This window comes from Melanaphis sacchari, unplaced genomic scaffold (genome assembly GCF_002803265.2).
Source record: "Melanaphis sacchari strain LSU unplaced genomic scaffold, SCAv2.0 Contig50_pilon_pilon, whole genome shotgun sequence".
In the NCBI taxonomy this organism is placed as follows: domain Eukaryota; kingdom Metazoa; phylum Arthropoda; class Insecta; order Hemiptera; family Aphididae; genus Melanaphis; species Melanaphis sacchari.
Genome location: NW_020271344.1, coordinates 2,653,067 through 2,680,991, shown reverse-complemented (window position 1 = coordinate 2,680,991; position 27,925 = coordinate 2,653,067). Strand labels below are relative to the sequence as shown.

Below are 27,925 nucleotides of genomic sequence, written 5' to 3'. Positions count from 1 at the left end.
GAATATTATAGTCTGTAAAAATAGTCATAAATGTATAACTCTAGCTTATGGACCTAACCTAGTTACAATTAGCTATATTGTAAATATCTATGTGTAATATACAATTCGAGACAGTTCAGTAAATGGTAATAATAATACTTATTCAATAAAAATATTTTAGTTGGTTTCAATGTATAATGTATATATGTGTGTGTGTGTGTGTGTGTGTGTGTGTGCGTGTATAGTAAATGTATACAATAAAGGTAATCATGTTTTAAAAATATAAAATATGTCTTATACTTATAAAATGATACCTAACTTCTAGTTGATGAATGTCAGGTTATGTTATAATTTAAAATAATTATAATTACGTTTTAGTAATTTGAACAATGAATAATTATGAAACTAAAATATGGATATATTTATTCATTAAATTACAAATTTGTTCAAATGAATAACATTTCAGTTGAAATTAATAGAGTTCTAAATATAAATAGTTATAATTACAAAGTTGTTGGTATTCGGAAAAAAATACTAAACATAAAAATACAGCAAAAAATACCGACGATAGAAAAAAAAATTAACTAGGTATTTAGTTGATATTTTAAATCTGACTAATGGAATTTTTTAATATACATAAAGATTATGTTTTAAAATTCTTAAACCATACCTGAATTAAAATTCGATCAAGTAATTTTTGAATTATTAAACTTTGTGTACCGAAGATAATAATTCCATGATAATGGCCAATGGGTTTGGAAGATATGAGGATAAAAAATTAGTGTGGTATGAATTTACAAAATACGTTTTTAACGAATTATAAGCTCGAAATTTAACAATCTTGACGTGTAATTAGGTTAGTTGTCACAAAACTGACGCTTGTAATAAACAAATATAATCAATTTATTAGATATAAAATTACATTTTTAAGCTTTCCCAGACATCGTAAAATCTAATAAAATATTATAAGATTCCGCATTGACTATAATTAAATTTATTCTATTTTATATTTTTGTAGAACCATTTTTATTGAATATGGACTATTATCTTAATATATCCTTTATCTACTATAAACATATTAATAATTAGTAAAATACTCATTCAGAATTTGAATTTTCAAAGAAATTATCCACAAGATAATTTATAGTAAATAGGAAATTTGTGTATTTTAAAATATACTCCGAGTATACCTACTTAAAATTTCAAATGATAAATTGTTAATAAATTTAGGGAAAAATGGAGGTGAGCTTAATGTTTGGTAAACCACCCTGCATAAACTATATAAATATACGCTGTTAAAGATGTATGAAATATTGCAGTTATCTCTCTCCCTAATGAAAATTTTTATTCAGTAAATTCTGTTTTTTGTACACTGATAAGGATATCTAGGATAGCTATGATACCTAGGTACTTTAGGTACTTATGTATTTATTTATAGGTAATATAGGTAGGTAATTTTTAAAATGTATCCTCATTCTTCACTTATTTTATAAAATAAAGATATTATATTTTGATTTTTAAATAACGATTTTGAATTGTAGCACATACGGTTAAAAATCCAGTAGGTATACACGGACGCAATTGTGTTTAATCCGATTTCAATTTATCCACAATCTGTAATCTCCTACAAAATTGTCACGGCACACCAATCCATGGAATACATTAAGTAGGTATATTTTATATATAATACCTATTTATATATTTATATATGTAGATATCTACATTATTAACAGCCTACTTTATTAAAAGGTTAATTATTGTGTAATAAATTAATACAAAGACGAAATGATATGTTAGCGCTGTTAGCAAAAATATTTATTATGTATATACCTATATATATATAATTATTTGTTGTACAGTGAAATAAAAATACATCGATTGATGACATGTATGTACTTGACATGTGGTGTTCAAATACAAGTATTTAATTCGAGGACGAAGTATCAACAAGTTTATTATTAATTCTTCTTCTACAGATTAAATTTGTCCTCTTTTTTTACTTTTTATTGTTGTGACTGCTAAGAATCCTTGTTTACACAGATGTAGATAATAGTAGTAAAATTGTTATTGCTTTTATATAGATATTTCAGAAAATTTTGCTTGAGCGTATATCGGTATATCACGCCATTGCGGCACACGGGTTGAAAACCACTGTTATGGAGGGTATAGAGGTATATAGAGGTATATTGTATACATTTATAAAATTACCTACTTGACTTTATTTTGAAAATTATGAAATTATATTATTTTATTGATGATTTAATGTCAAAAATCGTGTATTCACATAATTTTGTTGTTATACATAATTGTGATTGTTTAGAATTAAAAGTGTGAATAAGCAATGGAAGTAATTTTCAAAACATTAATAAAATCCTTAAGCATTGTACTCTAGATATTTAAACAATATTCAAAAAGTGGGTAAAAATATGATTCGTTGGAGAATATAGAAACAACAGAATGTCCTTAAATTTTAAAAACGGATTTAAACATTGATAATCCTATTTTAATTTTATTGAATACAACGAAATAGGTATAAAAATATATTTTTTGTTGTAAAAATCCAAAACTTTATGAAAACAAAGCGAGACTGAGTAATTGGAAGACACACTTAGCTAAATTTTTTCAAGTGTAATTCTAAAATTTCCCAATAGTGTTTAGCCCAATTCTCGAGAAAAATTATCATTATTTACGTTTATCTACATGATAATTTATTGACAATAAATATTATGTATTTTATATAAATTGCAGTTATATTTACATTAGGTAGGTACTTACTAACTAATGTATTTATTTATACATTATGATGCATCATGTTATATAATTATGTGACAATAAAGTGTTATATTTAAATAAATCAATAATAATCAGACCTACTTAGATTGGACAATTTAATAAAATAGTGAATTACAGAGTAGGTACTCACTAATTATTTACCTACTAATAAATAATATTATTGAAACTCTATTATTGATAAAAAAAACCCTTCTTCATTACAGCATTACTATCTATGAATAATGATAATACATAAGTAATAACAAAATATGATCATATTTAATAAATATATAGCTAAGTGCTTCTTATTAAGTATTAACTTATGCAAACATGCAATTCTTGCCCTGTTATTATTATTAATTATGGTATATTTATCAATTTATGTATCATTATATTATTTTATCATATGCACTATATCTGAATGTATGTAGCACTTAAATTATATACAAATAAATAATTATTCACACACCTAACTATTTCAACCATTAAGTCACACTAAAAAATGTTCAGTTGTTTATGTTATAAGGTTGTTAATTAGTGTACAAAATATTATTATTTTAAATTAATGAGCAATGTCCCCCTTGGTCATTCCATTCACCAATCCTCAATTTAACTTATAATAGTCATTTGTATCATTTTAAATTGCATTATTTTTATATTAATTTTTTTTTAGCTATCATTAAAAGTGAAACATTTTCGATATATTAAATAAATATATAAAACAATAGAATTTTAGATCAATATTCAGTAAATCATATTCATTTGAAAATTATCACTAAAATTTTAAGAAAAAAAATTAACAAGATGTAGTATGGGTGTTTGGTACTGGTACTTGAGTTTAACATATTTATAAAAAATAAACAAAAAAATATAAAGTTAATATTAATTAAATATTAAGAACTTTAATAGAACTATTTTAAAATTTAAAATCATAATAATAAATAAGTAGCTAAATTAATATAAAATAAAATTGAATAAACCTAATAGTACCAAAATTCATATTTATGTATGGCAACTGTTAAATGCATGAAAATTTGGCTAAGAGGCGGGTCAATAGGATTATAAAAATGAATAGGAATACATATTATTCAATTTCATTGCCCATTGAGTATTTAGTATCAAATATCAATATTTTTGTTTAACACAAAATAATTCATAATAATACAAACATAATTATCAATAAGCATAGTAACAACTAACATTGCAGAAATCTGATGTTAGTTGCTCAGGTCTGAGTGATGTCATTTTTCTTCTTTTTTTTTCTTTTGAGTTTGTTTTTTAATTGTCTCATCTTCATGCACTATTTTTGTTTATTGAATAACTTATTATTATATTATTATTTAATATATTATTTTTTTAGGTACAGTTTTTACTATTTTTTAATTACATTTATTTTTAGTGATTAAATAACTACATTACCTATAGTATATGGGAATACTACCTAACTAATTATTACTTAAACATTTAAGTAATTAAGTATAAATATTTTGTATATTATGTAAAGAAACAGAAACCAATATTTTGGAAACAACAAAAATAAATATAAAAACCATCAACCGATATAGAGATTGATCATGTAACACAACATTTCAGTGTCAAATCTAAATAACTAGAGTAATGAATTGTAAAATTAAATAGATTTTTTAATTCCTATAAAAATATTTGATAATATTAGTTTTACAATCTTAATTAAAATTTGCAAAACTTGTGGATTTTCATCCCCACTACTAATAGCCCTTCCAGTCAAACTTTCACCCCATTGAGATTAAACAAATCATAAATAAACTAGATCCTAAAATATTCCTGGTCATGATCTAATAACCAACAAATTATAACAGCATCTTTCACAAAAAGCAATACTCTTCAATACCTACATTTATAAGTCCTTAGACTATCTTATTTTTTAACAATATAAATAATATTAGTTTTTCATGTTTATTTTATTTTTATTTCTTCTGGCTATCAAATTTACTTATTGTTTTAATTTAACAGATTATAAATAACATTAAATAAAAAAAAAAAATAAATTAAAAACACCATGTTAATTAATTTACATTACTTTGAATGTTTAGTAAAATAATGTAATATTTCATAGTGTAAAACATAGAATCTAAGTCACTATACTCATAATAACATGAAATAAGATTAAAATATTTTCTCATTTTTTACATATATTATATCAAAATGGCACATTCATTCTTTTTTACTTTACTCATAAAATAATTAGGTAAAAATTTAAGAAATACAGAATAAATTGTATTATTAACATAATTATTTAACCTATAATAAAATTATTATAAATGTAACTCCAAGTACATAAATTATATCTACCTATAGAACTACACATCAGCATTTTTTTTTTATTTGTATTTTACCTGGAAAAAATAAATTATTTAAGTAATATATTAAGCAATTATTAGTAACTACAAAAATAAAATCATTTACTTACCACATTGCCCTTTGAACACCTGCTAATTTGTTATAATCAGCAAGATGTCTGAATACTATTCTACTTAAACGCCATCGTTTGACATTACCCCGAGGACGAGAAGTTACCTGACAACGCTGTACAATTCTAGTGATACTAGCATCTCTTGGACAATTGTAGATTTCTTTGTCAGCAATTTCCTAAAAATGTATAAACTAAAACTATAAAATTACACCATGTATTATTTTTGTTTTAAAATTACTTGAATTTCTAAAGGAATGATATTGTTTTTACGAAGTGCATTATAGCGCAGTTTGTAGACACCATATTCTTTAAGAGTATTTCTTTTTCGTGCATCTTTTTTCATTCTAAAATCTGGCCATTTATTACGAATTTGTTGAATACAAGGAAGTTCACCAAACTAAAATATTTTATTACAATGAATAAAATTTTTTTTTCTGTAGACACTAGGTTTAGTCAATTTTATACTTACACATGTTTTGTTCACTGGTGTTTGAAATTTAGCGATAGCTTTACATCTTTGAAAAGTATTAATTATAAATGCCATTTTTTGTATTACATAAAATCATGAAATAAAAAACTAACTGACAAATAAAAATTGATAATAAATCAAATTTTAGTACAAAATACAAATATGAAACAATAATTATAATACAAATAAGAAAAGTTGCACTTAAAAATAAAATAATATATTACCTATGTAGTGAAAAATATTGGTACTTATCATTAATAAATATATAATTATTATTATGATAATCTATTTTTTGATAATACACTAAGATAGATAACAATATTTTTATTATATCTTATTCGTGCCTCCATGGCTCAAAATAAAGTTTAAACATAACACATAAATACATAATATTACATAAACTTTGGCTTCAAACTTCAAAATATAGTAGTGTATATCACAAAACACTCATAGTGCATAAGTTGATATCCTATAGTCTCACCTTAAGATCTCGGGCAATCAACTAGTTCTTCCTCTAAGATAATATCCAAAAAAAAAAAAAATACAATTAAGTCCTGATGAATTAATTCTGTACAAGTTAAAGACTAAAGAACATGAAATAAATATTATGTATTAATATAATATCTTAAATTGTGGTTCATAGACATATTAATATTAGGGACAACTCATTCCAGATACTGCGCTATTAGTTGCCATTTTTCCAAGTTTCAATATTGTGTCATTATTAGAAACATATTCAATACCTGTGCATATTAATATGATGGGATCTAAAATGTGTGTTATTTTTTTTCTTACAATGTTGAATCCACATATTTCCATATGTCTGTGGTTGACCTTGACACCCAGAATTTCCCAGATCACTCTTTTAAAATTAACTTCTTTATAGGTGTATATTAATTATCAATTTATTATTATGAGTTATGACTTATGAGTTTATGACCATTTCAGTAATATCATCACTAATATCCATTATCCATTATTCATAGACCTATGGTAATATCATTCAAATTTCAATTTTCAAACATTTCAAACCATATCAGCTGTGAAGTTATCAGTTTGTGCTAGAAATAATTATCATTATGGTATTATCACAGAATAAATAAAAATTTATTCTATCTCTGTGGTATTATCTAATTTCTAGTGAGACGTTTAGTTATGAGTGTTCAGTGTTATGACTCATAAACCATCACAACATCACAAATAAAATAAACTAAAAATTAAATTTAGTATTTTAATAGTGTTTATAGTGTTTATACACTTAAGCTGAGTGTTTACTATTCTTAGTATCTAATATTATTTTGTGTTACTTGCAGTAGTATTGATTCTTAAATTGAGCTTTTAATCAAATTAGTTATAATTTTATTATAATTTAAAAGGTATTTTCACAAAGTAAAATGAACCGCATATTCGGGAAATCAAAAGAAAAGGCGCCTCCTCCAGATATGTCTACTGTCATAAAAGGAGTGAGTAAATGCATTTATGATACAATAAAAGATAAATTATGTTACAAGTTGAAAACTCTAAACTCCAGATGTACTCATAATTACATATTCAAAATTATTTATAGGTAGATGATCGCGCTGAATCGATAGAACAAAAAATCAATAGACTTGACAAAGAATTAAAAAAACTGAAAGATCAAATGGCTAAGATGAGAGAAGGTCCAGCTAAGAATTCATTGAAACAAAAAGCATTAAGAGTCTTGAAGCAAAGAAAACAGTAAGCTATGAAATATAATATATATTGTATAAATCACATAATATTTGATTTTATGATATTTCATCTTTGATAGCTAAACTTTTCCCTAGTGTAATCCCTAATAATAGGTAACATTATATAAATATACTAGGCTTTTATACCTTTTATATATTACAAAATTACAATAGTTGCTATAAGAGATGAGTTTTGTTTCCTTTAGCCAGTTGTTCAAACCTACTGTTTTAACTTTACACTATTGATTTTTAATTTTGATCATCTTGTGTAGATTCTTAGAGTAGTAAATATTGGTTTAACAATATATATTTTGTAATAAAAATGCGTTAATCTTAAATATTTCTAATGGTATATGAATTCTAATTAATACTTAAGGGAATTAAAAGTAAAAAATTTACAATAATCAAGTAAAACAATAAAAAGATAGGAAATACAAGTTTCAATAATTTTTTATTTTTATTTTAATTAAAAAATTAATTCCTAGAGATTTAATTTATTTACAAAATATTGATTTAACTATTTTCTAGATATAATACACATTTTTTTTATAAACTCTTGGTATTTGTATACTTTTGAAATTTCCCCAAGGAATGGAATAAGAACTAAAATAGCTCAGCCCCTAAATCTGGATCTGATTAAAATTAAGAGTTTGCATTAAATATTTTTATAAGTACTAATTATTTATTGTTAACAGATATGAAAGTCAAGCTGAGAACTTAAGAAATCAATCTTTCAATATGGAACAAGCTACTTATGCAGTTCAGTCATTGAAAGATACACAATCAACAGTAGTTGCAATGAAAACCGGCATGAAACAAATGAAAAAAGAATTTAAAAACATAAATATAGATGATATTGAGGTAGAATAAAATTATATTTATATTACTAGGTTCAATAAGTATTAATGACATTTCAGAATTAGTTTTAATTGACAAACTTAAAAGACTATCCTACATTTTACCCAAGCTACCTATTACAAATTAACAATCAGACACTATTAATACTAATATTTAGACACTAACATAGTTTTAAACTTTTCTATTTCTTTACATGAAAAAAAATTCAGATATACCAAAGTATCCTATCTGCTATACTTAGATTATAAACTTAGGACATTTATAACAGATTGACAAAACTAGTTTTACTTACTCTGAAGTTAAAATGCACCATTGCTAGTATTGCACAATAATAAATATAAATATTGTACTATGATATATACAATGTACAATGTTTTATATCTAATTTTCTAGTTACATAAGCTATGACTAATTAACTTTAAAGAAGTTTTAAAATTTAAAATATGATTTTTTTTTATTTCAAGTACTTTCCCAAAAATTGTTATTTGACTTAATTTCACTACTTATAGTTTATTTTTTATGCAGTATGACATAAATTAAATTATGTCATTCTTATTAATAGCTAAGTAACATAATACTTAACAATTAATAATTTGATATACTTAATTCTAACTTTTACAACTATGCAAAATTAAAGATTTAGCCTATATTATTGAGAAAAAAATAACATATTACTTAAAATTCTGAGTGTTCATCTATTCAAAAGATTCACTCTATGGAACATTAAATTATTCATAGTTGTTCATTATTAATTGTATAAATTTAATATAGGATCTTCAAGATGAAATGGCTGATATGCTGGATCAATCAAATGAAGTGCAAGAAGCATTAGGAAGGACGTATGGAGTACCAGATATTGATGAAGATGAATTAAATGCAGAACTTGAAGCAATTGGCGATGAATTAGCTTTAGATGATGATACATCTTATCTAGACCAAGTGAATGTTCCTGACAAAGAACCTGGGCAAAAGGAAAAAGAACCTAGTAAACCAGGAGAAATTTCTGTAGATGAATTTGGTTTGCCAAAAATACCAGCACAACTTTAACTGTAAAAATAAAATTACAAATTATATTATTTTTTTACTTTTACCATTATTTTTTTAAGTCTTAAATAAGTATTACCATCTACTATATCACATATATTATAAATTAATTAAATTTGTAATTACAAGTTAAAAATAATAAATACTATTTTAAGGTAATTTTTTCTCATTTAGGTATATAATTAATTATTTATAAAAAAAAATATATTTGTTTTTTAGTACCAATTACAGTAATCTTAAAACAAGTAATAAGATAAAACTTAATTTAAAATTAAAAGCTCAATTCATAGTTTGTTTCAATAGTAGTTACTAAAATTTTAGTTTATCATTAATTTCCTTTAAATAATATTTTACAACTGGTTTGAAGTTTTAATTAATTTTAAAATAAAATGTGTTTTTATACAAATTAATTTCAATAAAACTGATTTTTTAGTATCAATTATACAAAGCTAGTTTATTTTAAGAGACTTATTATTTATAGGCTTATGAATTGCAGCATTTGTTTTTTCCTCTAAATTGGCATAATAAAATGTCTCATTATATTTAAATAAAAAAAATTGTCTATAATTAAATAATATAAAATGTTTAAAATATAATTTTGAATTTTCTCAACAATCAGAAGTTCTAAAATTAGTCTGATAATAATATTATTTATTTATTGATTGGTACAATACTGGACAATATAAATTGTGACCTAACCTAGTTATTAAATGTTATTTTATTTTAAATATCGACTAATAATAATAATAGTTAACTCAATACTACTTACTAGAACTTAAGAATTAAGAGAATGCCACACCCACATGAATTGTTTTCGTCTTACATACATATAACATAGCAAAGTTTTGTTTAGTAGAACATATATGTTAATAGTTTCAATAATAGAGAAAAAAGATAAATCTCTTTTTTAAGCAATATTTTTTATGTTGTATGCGAATAAAACAGATAATACATGCGGGTATGGCGTCCAATTAATATTACATATATGATATAATCCAAATTAATAATAAAAAATAAAATTAGGTCTATGACAAATAATCTTTTTTTAAATTATTATTTTACTAAGCCAAGCTATTTTATTTATTTGAGTATTTAAAATGTGGCATGAAAATAACTTACAAAAATATAAAAAATTTCTAAGTACATTGTTGACAGATATTTTATCAAATTGTATTAAGTAAAATAACTCTTTTGTTACATGAGCCACTTAGTTCAATATGTCTTAGCAGTGTAATTTTTTTAATTATACTTTTTAAGTATTCAACCACCGAATACTTAGTTAAAAATTAAAAAATTGGATAAATACCTAATCAGTCATCCATAATCATGAAGTGATTAGCACTCCTTTGTTAGCACTTAATATGTTTAAATTCTGCATTAAATTAAATTAAATTGTCTTTTAAAGGTGAATTTTAGTCATGTTATTTGATGTCTACCACAGAAATAGGTTTATGTTTTACAATAAGGAAATAGCCACATTTATTAATGATAGTTGTTTTTAAAGAATATGACAAATGGTCTTGCAAATTAAGATGTTGATTTTTAACACATTTGTCCAAATTTTAATAACTAAATTTATTGTTGTACTAATTTTTCATACTTTTTTATGTTAATATAATAACTAATAATGTTGAAAGTATTAAAATAAAATTGGTTTACTCATATTTTATTTTATTTTATGATGTGGGTATATGATGATGTGGAAACAATCTTACATCCATGAATATTTGTGTTTAAACTCGGTTATTTTTAAAATAACAATTATTTAAAAAGTTAGTATTAGTGTATTTCAAATTATTTTAACGCCATCATTAGTAAATAATTGATACTTTATGTATAATATTCAATAAATGCTACTCATTTAAAAAAAAAAAAATAAACAATTAAAAATTTCAATTTACTAATATTTTTATGTTTTAGTAATATAGCTCTCAGAAACTAAATATAATTCAAAATATCTTAAATTTAAAAATATTTACATATATTATAAGTCAATGGATTTTAATAGTAAATTACTAACAATAACTTAACTGATAAAATATTAACCGTATTAACAGGAAAGTAAAAAAAAATTATGTATTGCCTACAGAGGAGAAAAGTCTCAGTCAGTGGAAGGATATCCATACCTCCACAATAGAATAAAACTTGTGGTAAAACAGAAGGCGTTTAAGCTTAAACTTCAACGCCTACATCGTAATGGTTTTTATTAGCTAGGTACTGAAAATTTTTCCAGACTACGATCTAAATATTTTAATAATGTAATGAAGGTCTCTATAATAACAAGGAAGTTGAAAGAAAACTTCCTTGATGACAATTATATAGCCGAGTTCCAGTTGAACGATGGTATTTTGTATAAAGTTTACTAAATTATCAATATTAAAGTCGTTTTTAAATGAACTTTTGTGTCAGTTTTTTTTAGAAATTGTGAAACCAATCTTTTTTTTATCAATTAAATATTGAGGTAAAATAATTGCAAAAATTTGTTTATTAGGAAATTGATAGACTACAGAAAGCAAAACTAATGAATGATCTGTAATGGATCTATACACTGACTCACATCCCGTCACAAAATGCCGGACATTTTAAATACCTATAATATGTTATATAGGTGGTCTGGCAGCGTATCGCAAAATCCCAAATGGTCTTCTAACGACCTATACAAACTCAAAGGTCTCAAAGTAAAAATATTGTGAAAACAAAATATTCAAGCATATTATCGACGTCAGCTATTACTGTCGATTGTCGGTTTTGGACATGAATATTTCACGATTCATAAAAAAATATAGATACATCATATTCGTTATTTGTTTACATATAATTAACGTTAAATTTTATGTTATTGTTTATTATAATTTATTATCAGGATTATAGAATAATATTTGTTATTGTGGTAAATGGCTTAATGATTTACGGACTGCCATTTAAGGTATGAATTATTGCGATAAATAAATGATAAAAGTTTTAGTCAAGTTCAGTTCCATTACTTTCACCAGTCATGGAAAATGCAACGTTTTTAAATATTAAGACATTAAACATTTACAAACAGTGATGAACAGCGTTATTTTGTAAAATAAAATAATAAACACACGAAGTTATTTCGAGTGTGTTTTCTTTTAGGATCATTTCTGGTGAAAAACTGTCATTTAATCCCGATGGACAAGAAATAAGAATTGACAAATGACAATGTTTGAATTTTTTTCTTTTTGACCTTGAAAAATATAAATCCGAAACGTTACGGAATTTCGTTGCCAACATAACCGGTGTCAACACACGAGGCCGATAATAATAATTGACAGGAGTATCCGTGTGCTGGACGTATGTTCGGGGGTACTTGCTGTTTAGCTAGTCGCTATTCATGCATCGTGCAGTTGTGCAGTAGCAGAACTCACTACTCACAAGATAGTTGTCACTTGTCAGTAGTCTGCACACTGCACAGTGCACTCGCGTTTCGTTATCGCAGACGACAATAGTATAGTACTCGTCTAATCACCTCTTACATTCTGTAGTGGCGCAGGGTTTATACCATTCATTAAACACTAGTACACTACACGTACTTGGCCACTCGTATGTTCGTTGTTGACGTCGTTTTCGGTACCTTTCTATCAAAAATTCTTTCGCCGAGAAGACCATTGCTCCTTGTTCAATCGAACGTCGACCGTCCAGGGACGTGTATTTCCACCCGGTACTTGGTGTTCGGACCGATTTCCTCGCGCAGGTAAAGGATAAGTCGTTATTAGCATTTTTAATCGTTGGTTCAACAATCGTTTTAAAGTCTAACTGGAAGTAGTTGGACGACCAGTTTAAATATCGTATAGTTCAGTGTCCCTTGTGTAATGTTGTGTCTGTCGTCGGCTTGTTTTCTACAACGTTATCGCTCTATATAGAATGGTTTGTTTACATAACATCTAGTCTGAATAGTCTGATATATTTTTTATTCTATCAATTAGTTTTGTTCTAGGCATTTATATAAATCAGAATTAGGACTGGTTTGTCATCAGTTGATAAACATATTTTTCTACGATGTCTATCATTATTTTTATCAATCAGCATTGTTTGTCAGATCAGTGTAATACTATGTTTATACTCACCATTAATATTATGAAGGTATTATTTCCAATAATTTTTATATTCTAATTTCTAATACAATTTTTCGTTTTCATGTTTACTAATATTAAATATTATAGGTATTATTGTTTTAATTTTATAATGTATTACCCATTTTGTTTTGGGTAGGTGTCCAATGTTTAATTATAAGCATTACTTACCATTATATTATTAATAATCAATTTTTAGGTACATGTTTTTTAGATGTACTGCCAGTTTGCATGTGTTAAATTTTTTCTTTAGATTTTATTTTATTTCTGATAAAAAAGTTTTTTATTGTGTTCAACACAAATATTTATTAAAATGATAATTGATATTGCATTTATGACACTCCAATAAATAAATAGGTATAAGCCCAGGTACAAGTAACTTTAAAAAAGATTTAATTTATCAACAATGATATACTACTCTTAATAGAGTTAAGCACATAGTAAAATTCTAATTAAAATTGTTGTTTATCTGTATTAAATGTAAGTATTTACATATTCACAAGGTATTTGTAGTAACTTTTAATGAGCTTTGTATACACTTATATTAAATATGAGCATGACTGACTTCAATTATTGTTTTCATTACCTTGGTAGTTGATACCTGTATTATTTTATTTTGTTTTACATAATATATTCAACCATAGTATATAATAATGTCTAATTCTTTATAAACTTCTTAAGTAGTTCTTGTATTAAATCTCTAAACAAATGTTTGGTTATAAATTGTTATCATATTGATTTCATCCAATTGAATGATAAACTTAAAAGTAATATAAGTTATAAGAAATTCATACTTAGCTTACATTATCTGATATTTTATTTAAAGTAGATTCAATAAAATTTAATCCTATATCGAGTTCTATAATAATAATAATTTTTTTTTGTATTATGCTTAAATGCTGTTTATTTTTCATAATATGTGTGTTGGTATTTCATCAAATCTAATTAAAAATTTTCATGATAATAATTCAAGTAAAGTTTTAGTCTCACCACCTATAATTTACGTATATAATTTTAGAAATTGTATTTACAAATATTTTTAGATTATAAGCCGAGTTATAAGCATTAATTAGTCATTTTTCATAGTTAATTAGAAATATCAATTATCTAATATTTAATAAATCAAAGGTTTCCAACTTGGATGCAACAAATTTGGTTTTGGGGAGAAATTACTCAAATATAAAGCAGTCATATATATTTTTCAAAATTAAAATTAATGATTTTATAAAGAATAAAGCATGCATGTTTAATGCAATTATTTATAAAATATAATAATACCTGTGTATTATGCATTCATATATTTGGTTATATTTTACTAAAGAAACCTAATTTAGTTATTAAATACAAATATACGATATATTACAATAGAGTGCCTCCAGATTTTTAGATAATATTTTGAGATGTTACGTGGTATAATTTAAAAAAAGTTAGGAACTTCTGTACCTCTATTAGATAATAGTATATTATCATAGAGTATACATTATTTTGAGTATGACATATTGTAGTGTTTCATAGTTTAATATAATTGTTCATTTAAGTTTCACTGTAAATACTATATCCATCTTTTCTTTTTGGCTACTGCCATTTCTACATTATTTATCATTCCTATCACGTAGATTACATGTTCATTCTAGAGACTATTAATTTCTGCCTTGGTCATTTAAGCATTTTCTTATCCTTTAGGACTTGTATATTTTTCCATGTGCTTCCAATACCCAATATAGGATTACTGATATCATTATAAACTGCATTGTTGTTGTAGTTATTCTTTTGATTTTTATTGTATTTCATAAATCACTGTTAATCTGTTATTCTTTTACTGTTGTGTTAGAAATGAATATGTTAAGTTAAACGTTTAATTTAAATAATAAATACTTTACTATAGTTATTGGGTTTTATATTAAAAAAAAAATAAAATAAATAATATATGACATTTATTAATTTTACTATAAACATTGCTTTATTCATGATATTTTTAACCTGCCCATAGAAAAACAAGTAAATTTAAAAAAATGTGGTGGATGTCTTACAGTTGGGACTTTATTTATTTATGCTAACTGCAGTTTTATATGGAATTAACATAATTACATGGACTTAGTTAGACTTATAGTTAGTAAAAATAACAGATAGTCTGATTATATAATTAAACAATAATTAATTATAAATTAACATAGAATAAAATCTTAAGGTTAAAATAGGTATGAAAGTAAAAGGTTAATCATTTATGAAACTAAGCATACTATGCAGAGAATGGTTATGGCCATATATTATTTAAAAAACACTAAATTAACAGAAACAGTTTAGACACCTATTTAGGTTTGCCTGAATCAATAATTTAAGAATGTTCTAAAAGAGTTTTAGCTTTGAGATGGAACTTAACTTTATTTATTATCAGTTGATATTATCGTTTAATTTGTTCTACTACCTATGTAAATAATACTTATATAATTAAATATTTTACATAAGTACAAAAAAAATAAATAAATGAATAGGCTCTGTATAGTTTTTATATTGTGTTATACGTTTATAGGTTAACTATAAACGTTAACATAATACAGCTATTTTTCTTTGCTTCTTAGACAATGAATACATACTTGTATTAACCACAATAAGTCAATGTCCTTTTATCATGAATGATATTTTCCTTGGGCATTCTATTACAATATAGCATTATACATTATAAAAATTTTAAGTACCTTGCAGTATTTTATTTATAAATACTTTGTTGTTGATTTTGATATAACAATAAGAGTATCCAATTTTCAATCAATAACTTTCTTTATGAATAATTCTCTTTATTATTTATCTTATCAATTTAATTATTTAGATAAAAATTGTCTAACGGGATTATATTTGATATAATAATAATATTAAGTATTAATTATTATAAATAGAATTTAAACAAATCATTTCATCTTTATGTAATACTTATGATGTACATTTTGTTCATTTATTTAAAACAGCTTGATAATTTCTGTCAGCTTATAACATGTGATTTTTTTTTATGAAGATTGACCTATGTTGGAATATGCCAGTTACTATCCTTTTATGGATTTGAATTATTATGTTCTTGACATATTTATTGAACCTTGAATATCCTTTTTTGAACATATTTTTCTTCAAATTTTGAAGAATTATAGTTTTTTTAATGTTTTTAAAATTGAATTGTACCGAATTATAAATTATAATATAAAAATACTACACATATAAGCTTTAGACCATGAAATCATCTTGTCCTTGAAATAGCATGAGTATATTGTTTACCTTTACAGAACTAAGTATAACAAAAAATATTCTCTTTTGTAATGTGTAACTATTAATAATAAATAACACTATAATTGTTATTGGTTGAATAAATAATTAAATGTAATATTTCTATATTTCAGTTGAAATAATACTGTATAGTTATGAGATATGACACTTCCAGTTTCCAGCTATGAAGAGCTGTTAGAAACAGTACGTAGTCTTAATCAAGAAACCAGACAACTTCAAAGACAATTGGATACACCATTGTTAGCTCAACAGTTACCTGCAGGTAAATTTTATGATTTCAATATTAATAGGTAATTGTGAAAAAAAAAACTCTTAAGACATACATTAGTATTTTTCTTCAAATTTAGTTGATTTAAACGGAGGAATGCCATCAAAGGACATGTCACCAATAATGTCTCTATCCCTAGAAAATAAAACTACTAGTGAACAGGTAGATATTAATTTTTATTTTTCTTATTCAATTGATTTTAGTACGCAAATTAATTGACAAGTTTTGTGTAAGAATGTTTAACATAGTGTCATCTATTTATTTAAAAATTGTTCTCAACTACATAAATACTTTCTCTTTATATATTTTTTACTAAAAACTGTAGAGGCTTGTCAGGAAATTACTATCATTAAAATAATACATGTATAGTTCTTAATATTGATGTTATTGTTTTTAAATGATTTTAAATTCAGCCAACCATTAAATGATAAAAACCCCTACAAATATTGTATAATATAAACATCTAAAATCCTATTTTATTGACATTAATTTTGTTGTAAATTCATTTAATTTATAAAAATTTATTATAAAACACAAAATACCCATTGTAATAATTGTTTATGTACTATTAATTAATTTTTTATATTTCCAAATTAAGTTAATTTTCAATATAATTATAATTTTTTAATTTTACTTCTGAAAAATTCATTATCCAATCAATTTAATCCTATACAATGATTGTTTGTTGCTAAAATATTCATTACCAAAATTTAAGAGGCTGCTTGTAAATGTTCATTAAGATTTAAAACTTATTTACTTTAAACCTAAAGACCAAATCATGAAATTCTAAAATGCAATTCTAGAATCAACTCTTACTAAAAATTTATCTTTTGTCATACTTCCTAGAAATGTAAGAAGATTTCAAAATATAATATAAACATTAAAGACAGTCTCTAAAAAATGACAACATATCATTTCTATAACACTACTAAGTCGTTATTGTACAAAAAATTCCCCTATTATTACCTTTATTAATTGAATTGTACTTTTATTACTTGATTGTGTAAATTGTAAATACAATTTGAAATTAAGGAAAAAATCTTCCAATATCAGTTTTATTAATTTTCATGCATACAAATAAAAAGTTATTTAAGTGTAATTTTTATATATTTTAATTCTCAAGATATTATATTCTATAATTTTGTTTAATTATATAAAAAAAATAGTATAATCAATAATTTACTTTGGCCCAAGTGTTTACTCTCCAGGTTATATAACAATTAAAAATAAAATTGGTTAAATGACATTGTTACCATATGAGTTAAACTATTCAACTATATTCATTTTTAGTTGAAACAGTAATTAGTTTATTAACATAAAAAATAAATAAATGGATAGTTACAATTAAACAATTTGTAATTTTAGTAACTATTTTAACATTAAAATTTGTAATTAAATGTTAAAACCAATATATTTTTTTTTGTCATTTAAAAGTATAATCTTTTAAGTAAGAAAAAAAAACTTTAATTTATTATTTTGCCAGTGTTGTGAAAACAAAAAGAAAAGTGTCTCTCTCTGGGGGTAAAATATACCATGATCATTCACAGCTGATTGCCACTCCCCTTCAATTCACCCTAGTTATAGTATTGATCACAATATAGAAAACTTCATATGCAATATACCTTGACAGTTTGTTACAAACAATATTTATGTTCTCATTAATATTAATTTTTAAAAGTCATTACATTTAAAAAAATTAATTACACTCTTTTTTCATTTAAATTATAAACTTAAAATAATGCATTCTAAACGACAATCTAGACTTCCTGTTCGTTCTTCTTCATCATCTCGTTCTTCTTGTGTACATTCATCACTTAGCTTTGATCATGTGAGGTCACTATCTAATCCACCTAGAACTCGCTGGAGTGCTACTACTAAAAATGATAATGAACATATTTTAAATAATAATAACAATCAAGTATTTGAAAGTTTTAGTTTTGGTAAAATAGACTATAATGACGGACAAAATAATAATATTTTATCAAGCAAGTAAGTTAACAAAATTTTGCCTTTTAGCTATAACTTTTACATAAGTATGATATAATTTATCTCAAATTATTTTCATATCGCTTCAGGCATTCTGTATCTAAAAATCAATGTCAGTATTTGACACCATTTAATGTTGAAGACAATAGACGAGCTAATAATTGGTCATTTACACAGTCATTTTATGACAAACATATTGCTAAACATTCTTATAATAATAACAGTCACCTCAAAATCATAAATGAGGTTAGCATAAGGGGAATTTATTTTAATGTAAAATTATTTATTGTATATGTTTTATTATTAAATGATATTCATTTGTAGAATCAGCGTACAGATAAAGAAAAAAGATCCATGGCTGAAGATAAAGAAGAAGATGAAGCTAAAATATCTCCTGATGTAAGAGAATTGTGCATAATTAAAAAGAAAAACCTTAATGAAAAACATAATGCTTAATGCATTTATATTTTAATTGCTGTTAATTGTTTATTTATAGGGTTGTTTACCTACACCTCCTGGTATTTTAGCTGACAAGAAATTTAATATGTGGCACAGTGTAGGACCCACAAACATGTCTTCAGACTCATCCTTATTACAGTCTCAAACTTCAACTTTAGAGTGTGAAAAAGGTCTATCAATGAGATCTAGTAGTCAACAACAATTAGGAGCTAAAGTAGAAATTGTTTATAATCTCTTGTCATTATTAGAAAATAACAATTCAATACAATCTTCATATCAGTCAGTCTCAGTTCTTTTGGCTATGAGCAAATCACCTGATTGTTGTGCAGCTATGAGACAAACAGGTTATTTTATATTTTAATTTATTTTGTGTGTTGAATTATAATTTTTATTTTTTGAATTAAAATATTAAAATTAATAGTATATTTTCTGTGTAGGTTGTGTACCATTGCTAGTGCAAATTGTTCATGACATGAACGCTGATATTGTAGTTCGTCATAATGCTAGCCAAGCATTAAAAAACATTGTAACTTTTAATCAAGATGAAAAACAAGGTCGTCGAGAGTCTCGTGTTTATAAATTATTGGAAAGCATGAGAGAATACTGTGATACACCAGTTGTTGTACTTAAACAATTAGATATCAGCAAACATCCCATAACTGCTATTGCAGCATTAATGAAGTTATCTTTTGATAGTCAACATCGATTTGCTATGTGTTTATTAGGTATATATATATATATATATATATAGTTATATATTTGAATTAGTAATATTTTCTTTCTTTTATTTTAGGTGCCATCTATACTGTTACTAGACTAATTCAAGTTGATCATGAAGTTCACGGGAGTGAACCGAATTTGGAATCTAATTCAGAATGTGTAACCTTAAGACGATATGCTGGCATGGCTCTAACTAATTTAACATTTGGTGATGCTACTACTAAAACACTTTTATGCTCTTTTAAACAATTTCTCAAAGTTTTGATTTTACAATTACAAATACAATGTGAAGACCTTAGACAGGTATTTGCTTGTTGAAAATTAAATTAATAGAAATTATACATATTGTACTGAATTGTGTTTCTATGTTTTGTATAGGTCACTGCAAGTGTTTTACGAAATTTGTCATGGAGAGCTGATCCACATAGTAAAGAAATTTTGCGTGATGTTGGAGCAGTCAAAGCACTAATGGAAGCTTCAATGAAAGCAAATAAAGAGACAACAATGAAATCATTCTTGTCTGCCCTTTGGAATTTCTCTGCTCACTCTCCTGAAAACAAAGTATACTAAATATTAAATTTATAAAGTTGTAAGTTAGTCTAATTTTCAAAAATATTTATTTTATCCAGGAAGAAATATGCAAAGTTGAAGGAGCTATTGAATTTTTGATTAAAACATTAAGTGGAACAAATCCTTTAAAATCAGTTACAATAATAGAAAATGCTGGAGGAATATTGAGAAATATTTCATGTGTTATAGCATCTCATGAAGAATATCGGTAATTAATAATTAATTTTATTCATTGTACTAATTAATAATATATTTTTATTGTGTACATTTAACAGTGATATTTTAAGACACCATAATGTACTTGAAATGTTAATGCAACAACTACAGTCTCCAAGTTTAACAATTGTGAGTAATGCATGTGGGACCATTTGGAATTTATCAGCACGTAACATTCGTGATCAAACAACAATGATAAATTTGGGTATTATACCTATGTTGCGATCATTAATTCATTCCAAACATAAGATGATTGCTACTGGATCGTCAGCTGCACTTAATAACCTTATGAATGCTATGCCTGCATACAATTCTGAACAAGGTTTGATAATTTATTATATGTATAAGAAAACCAGATTTTAAATTTGATAATTTTATTTAGACTTAAACGTAGATCATGAAGATAATTCAATTAAAAATACTTTAGCTAATTCTAATACATATTTAAAGGATTTTGCTAAAGAGATGCAAAGTGCAACAGTTAGTGATGATTTGAAGGCTACTGAGTATGTAATTTTAGATTTTTACTAATTACATAATTAGATATAGTATTTATTTTAATATAATGTTATTTTAGAGAACCAAATTTAACAAAAATTTCACAACAATCTTACGATATAATTAAAATTAATAAAAATAGTCTGACAACAGCAGTTGAGAGTGAAAAATTAGAACTTTCTTCTATAGAATGTTCAGAAGATTCTATTCAACAATCAGAAAGTAAAATTAGTTTCGAAGAAAAAGTCAAAAAATCCTCTAATGAATATGCTGAGACATCACTGGATGAAGCAACTAATTATAGTTTGTTATGTGAAGATGACGATAATGGAGAAAAAGTATTAACCGGCGACACAACCCAGACTTATTGTACAGAAGGCACCCCCTACAATTTTTCCAATGCAGCATCATATACAGATTTAAGAAAATGTGGCATAGATGATAAGGTAATTCTCTTCTTGAATTGATTTTAACTTGAAGGTTATTTTTTTAACATTTCAATCACTAGATAACTGTATAATGTTATAAAAAGTATAAGATAACATTTAAATTTTGATATATTTTTTTTTTTATATAAGTGTAAATTACTCAATTTTTTTTATTAGTTATTCATAAGCTTGAAATAAAGATTAAAATTCAAAAAATGTAATTTGTAGGTTACATATATATTTTTTAAATGCATTGCCAATTAGCCAATTTCATATTAATTATGTTAATACTAACTGAATTTAAATACAAATGTAATAATGGTTTTTAGAATCGTAACGAATCTGGAATTGAGCTTCCTGAACAAAGTATGAATGTGCCCAATTCTGGCAGTGAAACACCTGATGGTGCACAGCCTAAAAATGAATTAAAAGATGGTAAGAATTAATATTGATATTTAAAAAAAAAATTGATTATATTGCATTTTGTGTCTTAGGTAAAATGGTGACTTTTGAAACACCTTTAATGTTCTCAAGAAGTAGTTCTATTGCTTCACTTGGAAGCTGTGAACCACAAGAAGGTTATATTGGTAGTTCTGCTGTTAGTGAGTGCAGGTATAAATGAAAATTGTGGTTTTTTATTGTGTAAATCATAATGAATTTGTTTTTTTGTTTTAATTTTTTAGTCGTGTCACCAGTGGTTTAGTAACACCAAGTGAAATTCCTGATTCGCCAACTCCAACTGTTCCACCCAGTCCTCCATGTTTCAAAAGTAATTGAATATTAATTTTTATTTTTCTTATTTTATGAGTTTCTGAGATTCGAAAGTAAGATGTAGATTATTTTGATGCGTTAAATAAATTTATTTATTATAAATGTTAACTATGGAAAAATAATGTGTGTTTCTCATTTATAGTTTCCTTCTTTTTATTTATATTTAAAGTATAAAAACTTATATTATGTTTATAAATTAAAAATTAAGGATAAAACTGTAATAATACAAATTATTTTATATTTAATTAGGTATTTTTTTCCATTTTAGTTTTATTCTTAATAAAAATTTACATTTTTAGCTATTTTTTTTTTCTTTTTAATGTTAAGAATTAATACTTATTAATTAGATTCAGAGTTTGGATGATGATGATAAAATTACTAAATTAATGCTAAATAAGATAAAAGTTTAAGTAATGGTAAAAAAGAAATAATGTCTATTAAAACTTGTGTCTATTGTTTAAGATGAAAGCGTTTTTGAAGATAGTGTAACTATTTTTAAAGAAGAAAAAATGCCTGGCAAAGGTTCAGAATGTACGAGCTTAAGTAGCCTAACCATTGATGACGATCTTCCAGAAGTAAGTGCTAAACAAATCAAAATAACTTTGATAATTTTGAATTTTATTTATTGTTATTAGATCAAATTACAATATATTCAAGGTCAAAATATGTTACCATCATTAAATGAAGAAAAAATATCTATGTAAATATACAATATTATTTTGATAATCAGAATTTTTATTTTAAGTAGAAATATATTTACATTTTGTTCAATTTTGAGTTCACTGCTAAGCAATGCATTGATTAATAATATTTTTCTTTTTAGTTTATTAAAATAAATATTATTAATGATTTAAAGTAATAAAATTAATTATAATTTGTTTAGGAATGTATTGCGTAGTAAGCAATATAAATCTCCATCCATTGATAAGATGTCTAAAACGTTACAGTTAAATTCAGATGGTTTCATTGAAGTAAGTAAAAAACCATGTGTTAAATAAAAGTGAAAAAAAAATACTGTTAGGTGATTTTGAATTTGATTTGAGTGCTATAATAACCATGCATCCGTGAATAATTGATTTCTGTTAGTATTATTGAACTGTTACAATAAATAACTTTCACTTGAGTTTTTTGATTCGTTTATGATGAATCTTGTTTACTCAACACTTGTGTTATGTCTTATGAACATAAAAAATAAATCTCAATTAATTATTATTATTATTTTTTTTTTTTTTGCAGTCGTCCTCTTCTGAATTTCCTTATTTGCAAAACAAAAATCCAGGATTTATACCTCATGCTAGGTTGGTACAAATAACTTCCATAATCATTATATAATTATTTAAAATATTACTACTTTTTTTAGATCTAGACTTCCAGTAATGGTGCAAAGCAATAGCCAGACAGTTGATAGATGCTCTGAGTCTAGTTTTTCACAATATAAAACAAATGAAAATGAGGTAAAATTTAAACTTAAAAAAAAATTTTAAAGTTTGGTTTTAAAATCTTTATTTGTTAGGGAGATGAAATAATTGGATTCTGTACAGAAGGAACTCCGGCAAACATAAGTTCAGCTACTTCACATTCAGATTTATCAATGATTACTCCTTCAGAAGATGGTTCAGAAACTAATGTAATTCTTCGACAGTCAATGAAAATGGTAATTAAAATTCATCAATATAAATAATATTTATTAATATTGATTCATTCTTAATTCGAGTATTTTTTATTTATTTTAAACATTTTAAGAATACTAATTATAAATGATTTTGATATTTTTGTATCTAATTGGTTAGTTTAATTCAAAGATTGAAAAGAAGTAGTTTTGAAATTTAAAATACATGAACCTGAAAGTAAATGTTTTTAAATGTCCAGAAGTTATATTTTTAATTAGAATTATTAATTTTTTCAATGATTTTCAAGTTTATATTTACTACTGCGATCATTTTTTCGTATAAACATAATTAATGTTTATAATTTGGAACTGATTATATTTTAGTTAAAAGCTGTTTCTCATAAAATCTTAAATTTGAATAGCTATTTATATTTATTTTTATTTTTATGAAAACAGAAACAATCAGATTCTATAGTTTAATAATAATAAAAACAAAAAATAAGCTAAACTCTAACTTTTATTTTTTTTAAAGCAAGAACCAATAATAAAATTATTATTATTGTAGAATGTTTAAATTAAAATTAAAAATTTAGTTCTATTATTTAAAAAAGTTATAATTTATATAGTAAAGTTTATATTCTGATAATATTTTAGGTTGGCAAGAAACGTTTGTATCAGACAACTGGTAAACCTTTAGGAAATTTAAATCTTCAGTTTAATCAAGCTTCTGCTATACCTACTTCAGTAAACATATCATTGTCCAGGTATGGTTTTTTTGTAATATTCAATTTAATACTTGTAAATTAAACTAATTGTTTTTTTTTTCAGATCATTAATATTGGATTCTCCTTCTACAGAATCACATGTATCAAATTCAATTAACTCTTCTGAAATAGAAGGTAATTTTATTTTATTTCTTAATTTTGTTTTAATTTATAAGTTTTTAAATATGAAATTTACAGATCCTGTTACTGTTATTAATAAACGAATGTCAACCGATTCCATAGATAGTGAATTTTCATTGGATGACTCTAGTAAATGTGATAATAGAATACCACACTCCCATTCATTACATGATGCTCAAACATTAAATAGTGAACCCATGTCTGAAGATGATGATGATGATGATGATAACAATGCATTATTAGATCAATGTATAAATGCTGGTATTGAAAAAATCACAACTTTAAAATTAACTGATGAAGAATTATCTGATGAACAACAAGAAATGTTAAATCAGTGTATAGCTACAGGTATCAATATTTCAGCCATACCAAAATTTAAAAAAAGAACCAAGAAGCAAGATGGTGATCTCACTGATGAACAACAATTAGAGTTATTAGAATCATGTATTTCTGCTGGAATTAGGAATAGTAAAAAGCCATTTAAAAATAACAGTGATGACTTGTCAGATAGTGAACAAGTAGCCTTGTTAAACGAGTGTATTGAAGCAGGCATGACTAATTTGCAAAATAATAGATCAAAAGACACAAATGGTATACTTGAACAAAACGAAGAAGAGTTATTAAATAAGTGTATTAACCAAGGTATAAAAAATATTGAAAGAGGATCAACTCATAAAAAAAGAGAAATACCAGTGTTAAATAAGTATAAAAAATCTTTTGGGTCCAAATCAGAAAGTGAAATTAGTGAGTCTACAAGTACAATTACACCAAGAGATATTAATGATGGAATTACATATAAACAAGATGAAAGTGATGAATCTACATGGAAAGACGATGAAACATTAACATTTACTACTCTTACAAGCTCATACTTAAGTGCTGAAGAGGGTTCTAAACCAAAATTTATAAAATTGGATAAAGGAGAAATGGGTAAAATAATTGATATTAATTTGATGATTTTTGTGAATTGTTTATTATGTGTTTTTGTTTGTTTTAGGTATTATATCTTCTTTAGATTTTGAAGACACACGTCTGGACGCTATAAAACCTCCTTCAGACATGGATAGTTTGTTATCCATGACAACAAGTGTTCAATCTAATTGTGGTTTTGATAAAAAAAGAAAAACTTCTAATGATAAAAATGATTCATTAGGAAGTTGTGTAAACCTAGAGAATATTAATCCTCCATCATACATGGATGAAATAACTGATTTTGAGATGGAAAATAGTATTACCAGTATATCAAGTATACGTTCTGAAATAGTTGACCAGTCTATTGGTGCTCAATATTATACAGCTGTGGACGATTTAACTTTGGTAGATGATTTGCCTTCATCTGAAATGTCTTCAGATCCTAATCATTCTAGTCCAGCTCAAATTAGACGTCGGCTAACACCTAAACAAAAGAGAAACATAAAGAAGGATAGGTAAAGAAATGAAAATAAATAATTATTTAGAATAGCATGTAATTAATAAAAATAAATTATAATATTTATTTTCAGATATAATACTTATACTATAATTTCTGATGACAGCAGAGAAAATTCTATTGAGCCTGAAACCAGATCATCACCTCTAAATGAATCAGATTCTCATTCATCTGAAGATGCCATAAAAAAAAGGTCACCAAAAGAAAAATTCCAAATTAAAAGATCATCTGAAAAAGATAGATTTCGTACGCGTACATTAGCTGATCTAGACCTAACCAATATTGTTCAAATCCAACCAAAAGATAATGATTTCACGTCAAACTTTAAAAATCGTGTTGATGAAAGTACCACATCAGAGGGTACAGATGGTTATTCAAGCGATGGTAATGAGTCAAATACTGGAGTTCCTTCAGCTAGAATTGTTAAGCCTTCAGAAGTGAAGGCCGTTAGAGGTAAGAAAAAATCACGTGGGAGTGGGATACCGATAGTAGCACGAAGCAGTCCTCAACCATCTCCTACTACCTCTAAAAGTTCACAATCAACACCTACTAAAAAGCAAACTCCTCTTAAAAGACAAGGTACGTTTGTTAAAGAAGAATCTCGTATACCAACCCCAGGATCTACTGGAAAAAAACATACTAGTGTACCAAATTTGGTTAAGCCACCGGCCAATAAACAATCTACTACGAGTATGCGGTCTAGTGGTGTTCGTAATTCGGTTAGTAATAACAGTTTAAAAAGTAGTGCCGATCAATGGGCTGGTAGCAATAGTAGTCTTCCAACCTTGACTGGAGTAGCTAAGACAAATAGCAATACTAGTTTAAATTCGAACATATCAGCAACGAGTTCGGGGTGCTCAGTTAGAACAACATCGGGTCAAAAAAAAGAAGTCACTAGTAAGATAGCAACCCTATGGAAGAAAATTGAAGATAATAAGAAGAAAGGTGGTAATGCCAAAGATAATCGTGTGTGGATCAGTTCAAGTCCTAACAATCGGATTTAAAAAGTAAAAATTAGGTAGGTAATTAATTTTATTATCTATATAAATTTTTTTTTTTTTCATAATATTTTTCTCCTTTTTTATATTTGTTATTTCTTTTAAGTATCAGTTATTGTTTAATTGAGTAGTTATCATATTATATTTCATCTTGTTACACTTACTTTTTTTTTTTTGTATTCAATACCTAAAATTTTGTAATTTAAAAGTCATCATAGACTGGTATTTTGTACCTAATTAAAATAAAAGACTCAAAACAGTTTAATGCTAACAAATTTCAATATTGCAATGAATAGTAAATATTATAAAAATTTGTTCAAAATTATTTTTGAACTTTAAACATAATTATGATTACTAAATAATTTTATTTATATTGTTTAATTTAAAATTATTTTATTATTTTAGGTTTATTTTA

At 24.9% G+C, this 27,925-nt stretch overlaps 3 protein-coding genes across 5 annotated transcripts; 2 read left to right on the top strand and 1 right to left on the bottom strand.

The window, feature by feature from the left end:
- Window positions 1-5,114: 5,114 nt before the first annotated feature.
- Window positions 5,115-5,797, bottom strand: LOC112599376 (28S ribosomal protein S14, mitochondrial-like). Its single transcript, XM_025346260.1, has 4 exons — window positions 5,673-5,797; window positions 5,442-5,600; window positions 5,201-5,379; window positions 5,115-5,126 (listed from the first exon to the last, which is right to left on the bottom strand). The coding sequence occupies exons 1-4, from the start codon at window positions 5,745-5,747 to the stop codon at window positions 5,123-5,125; spliced, it is 417 nt and encodes a 138-aa protein (XP_025202045.1). The 5' UTR covers window positions 5,748-5,797; the 3' UTR covers window positions 5,115-5,122.
- Window positions 5,798-6,798: 1,001 nt separating this feature from the next.
- LOC112599375 (charged multivesicular body protein 5) lies at window positions 6,799-9,331 on the top strand. Its single transcript, XM_025346259.1, has 4 exons — window positions 6,799-7,135; window positions 7,240-7,391; window positions 8,080-8,245; window positions 9,014-9,331. Exons 1-4 carry the CDS (start codon window positions 7,067-7,069, stop codon window positions 9,287-9,289), a joined length of 663 nt encoding a protein of 220 aa, XP_025202044.1. The 5' UTR covers window positions 6,799-7,066; the 3' UTR covers window positions 9,290-9,331.
- Window positions 9,332-12,605: 3,274 nt separating this feature from the next.
- On the top strand, window positions 12,606-27,587 carry LOC112599395 (adenomatous polyposis coli homolog). 3 transcript variants are annotated; one of them, XM_025346292.1, is made up of 26 exons: window positions 12,606-13,001; window positions 16,767-16,915; window positions 17,001-17,083; window positions 19,232-19,306; window positions 19,404-19,710; window positions 19,804-20,091; window positions 20,160-20,389; window positions 20,465-20,647; window positions 20,716-20,864; window positions 20,932-21,194; window positions 21,255-21,378; window positions 21,450-21,816; window positions 22,128-22,233; window positions 22,293-22,410; window positions 22,482-22,567; window positions 23,032-23,144; window positions 23,205-23,269; window positions 23,453-23,540; window positions 23,806-23,867; window positions 23,930-24,023; window positions 24,083-24,223; window positions 24,833-24,942; window positions 25,007-25,077; window positions 25,141-26,013; window positions 26,081-26,510; window positions 26,586-27,587. In XM_025346292.1, exons 2-26 carry the CDS (start codon window positions 16,795-16,797, stop codon window positions 27,514-27,516), a joined length of 5,478 nt encoding a protein of 1,825 aa, XP_025202077.1. In that variant the 5' UTR covers window positions 12,606-13,001; window positions 16,767-16,794; the 3' UTR covers window positions 27,517-27,587. The 3 variants fall into 3 exon arrangements, with proteins under 3 accessions (XP_025202077.1, XP_025202078.1, XP_025202076.1); XM_025346293.1 differs by lacking the exon at window positions 12,606-13,001 and adding an exon at window positions 13,278-13,390; XM_025346291.1 differs by lacking the exons at window positions 12,606-13,001; window positions 16,767-16,915; window positions 17,001-17,083 and adding exons at window positions 18,601-18,910; window positions 18,997-19,153.
- The last annotated feature ends 338 nt before the right edge of the window (window positions 27,588-27,925 follow it).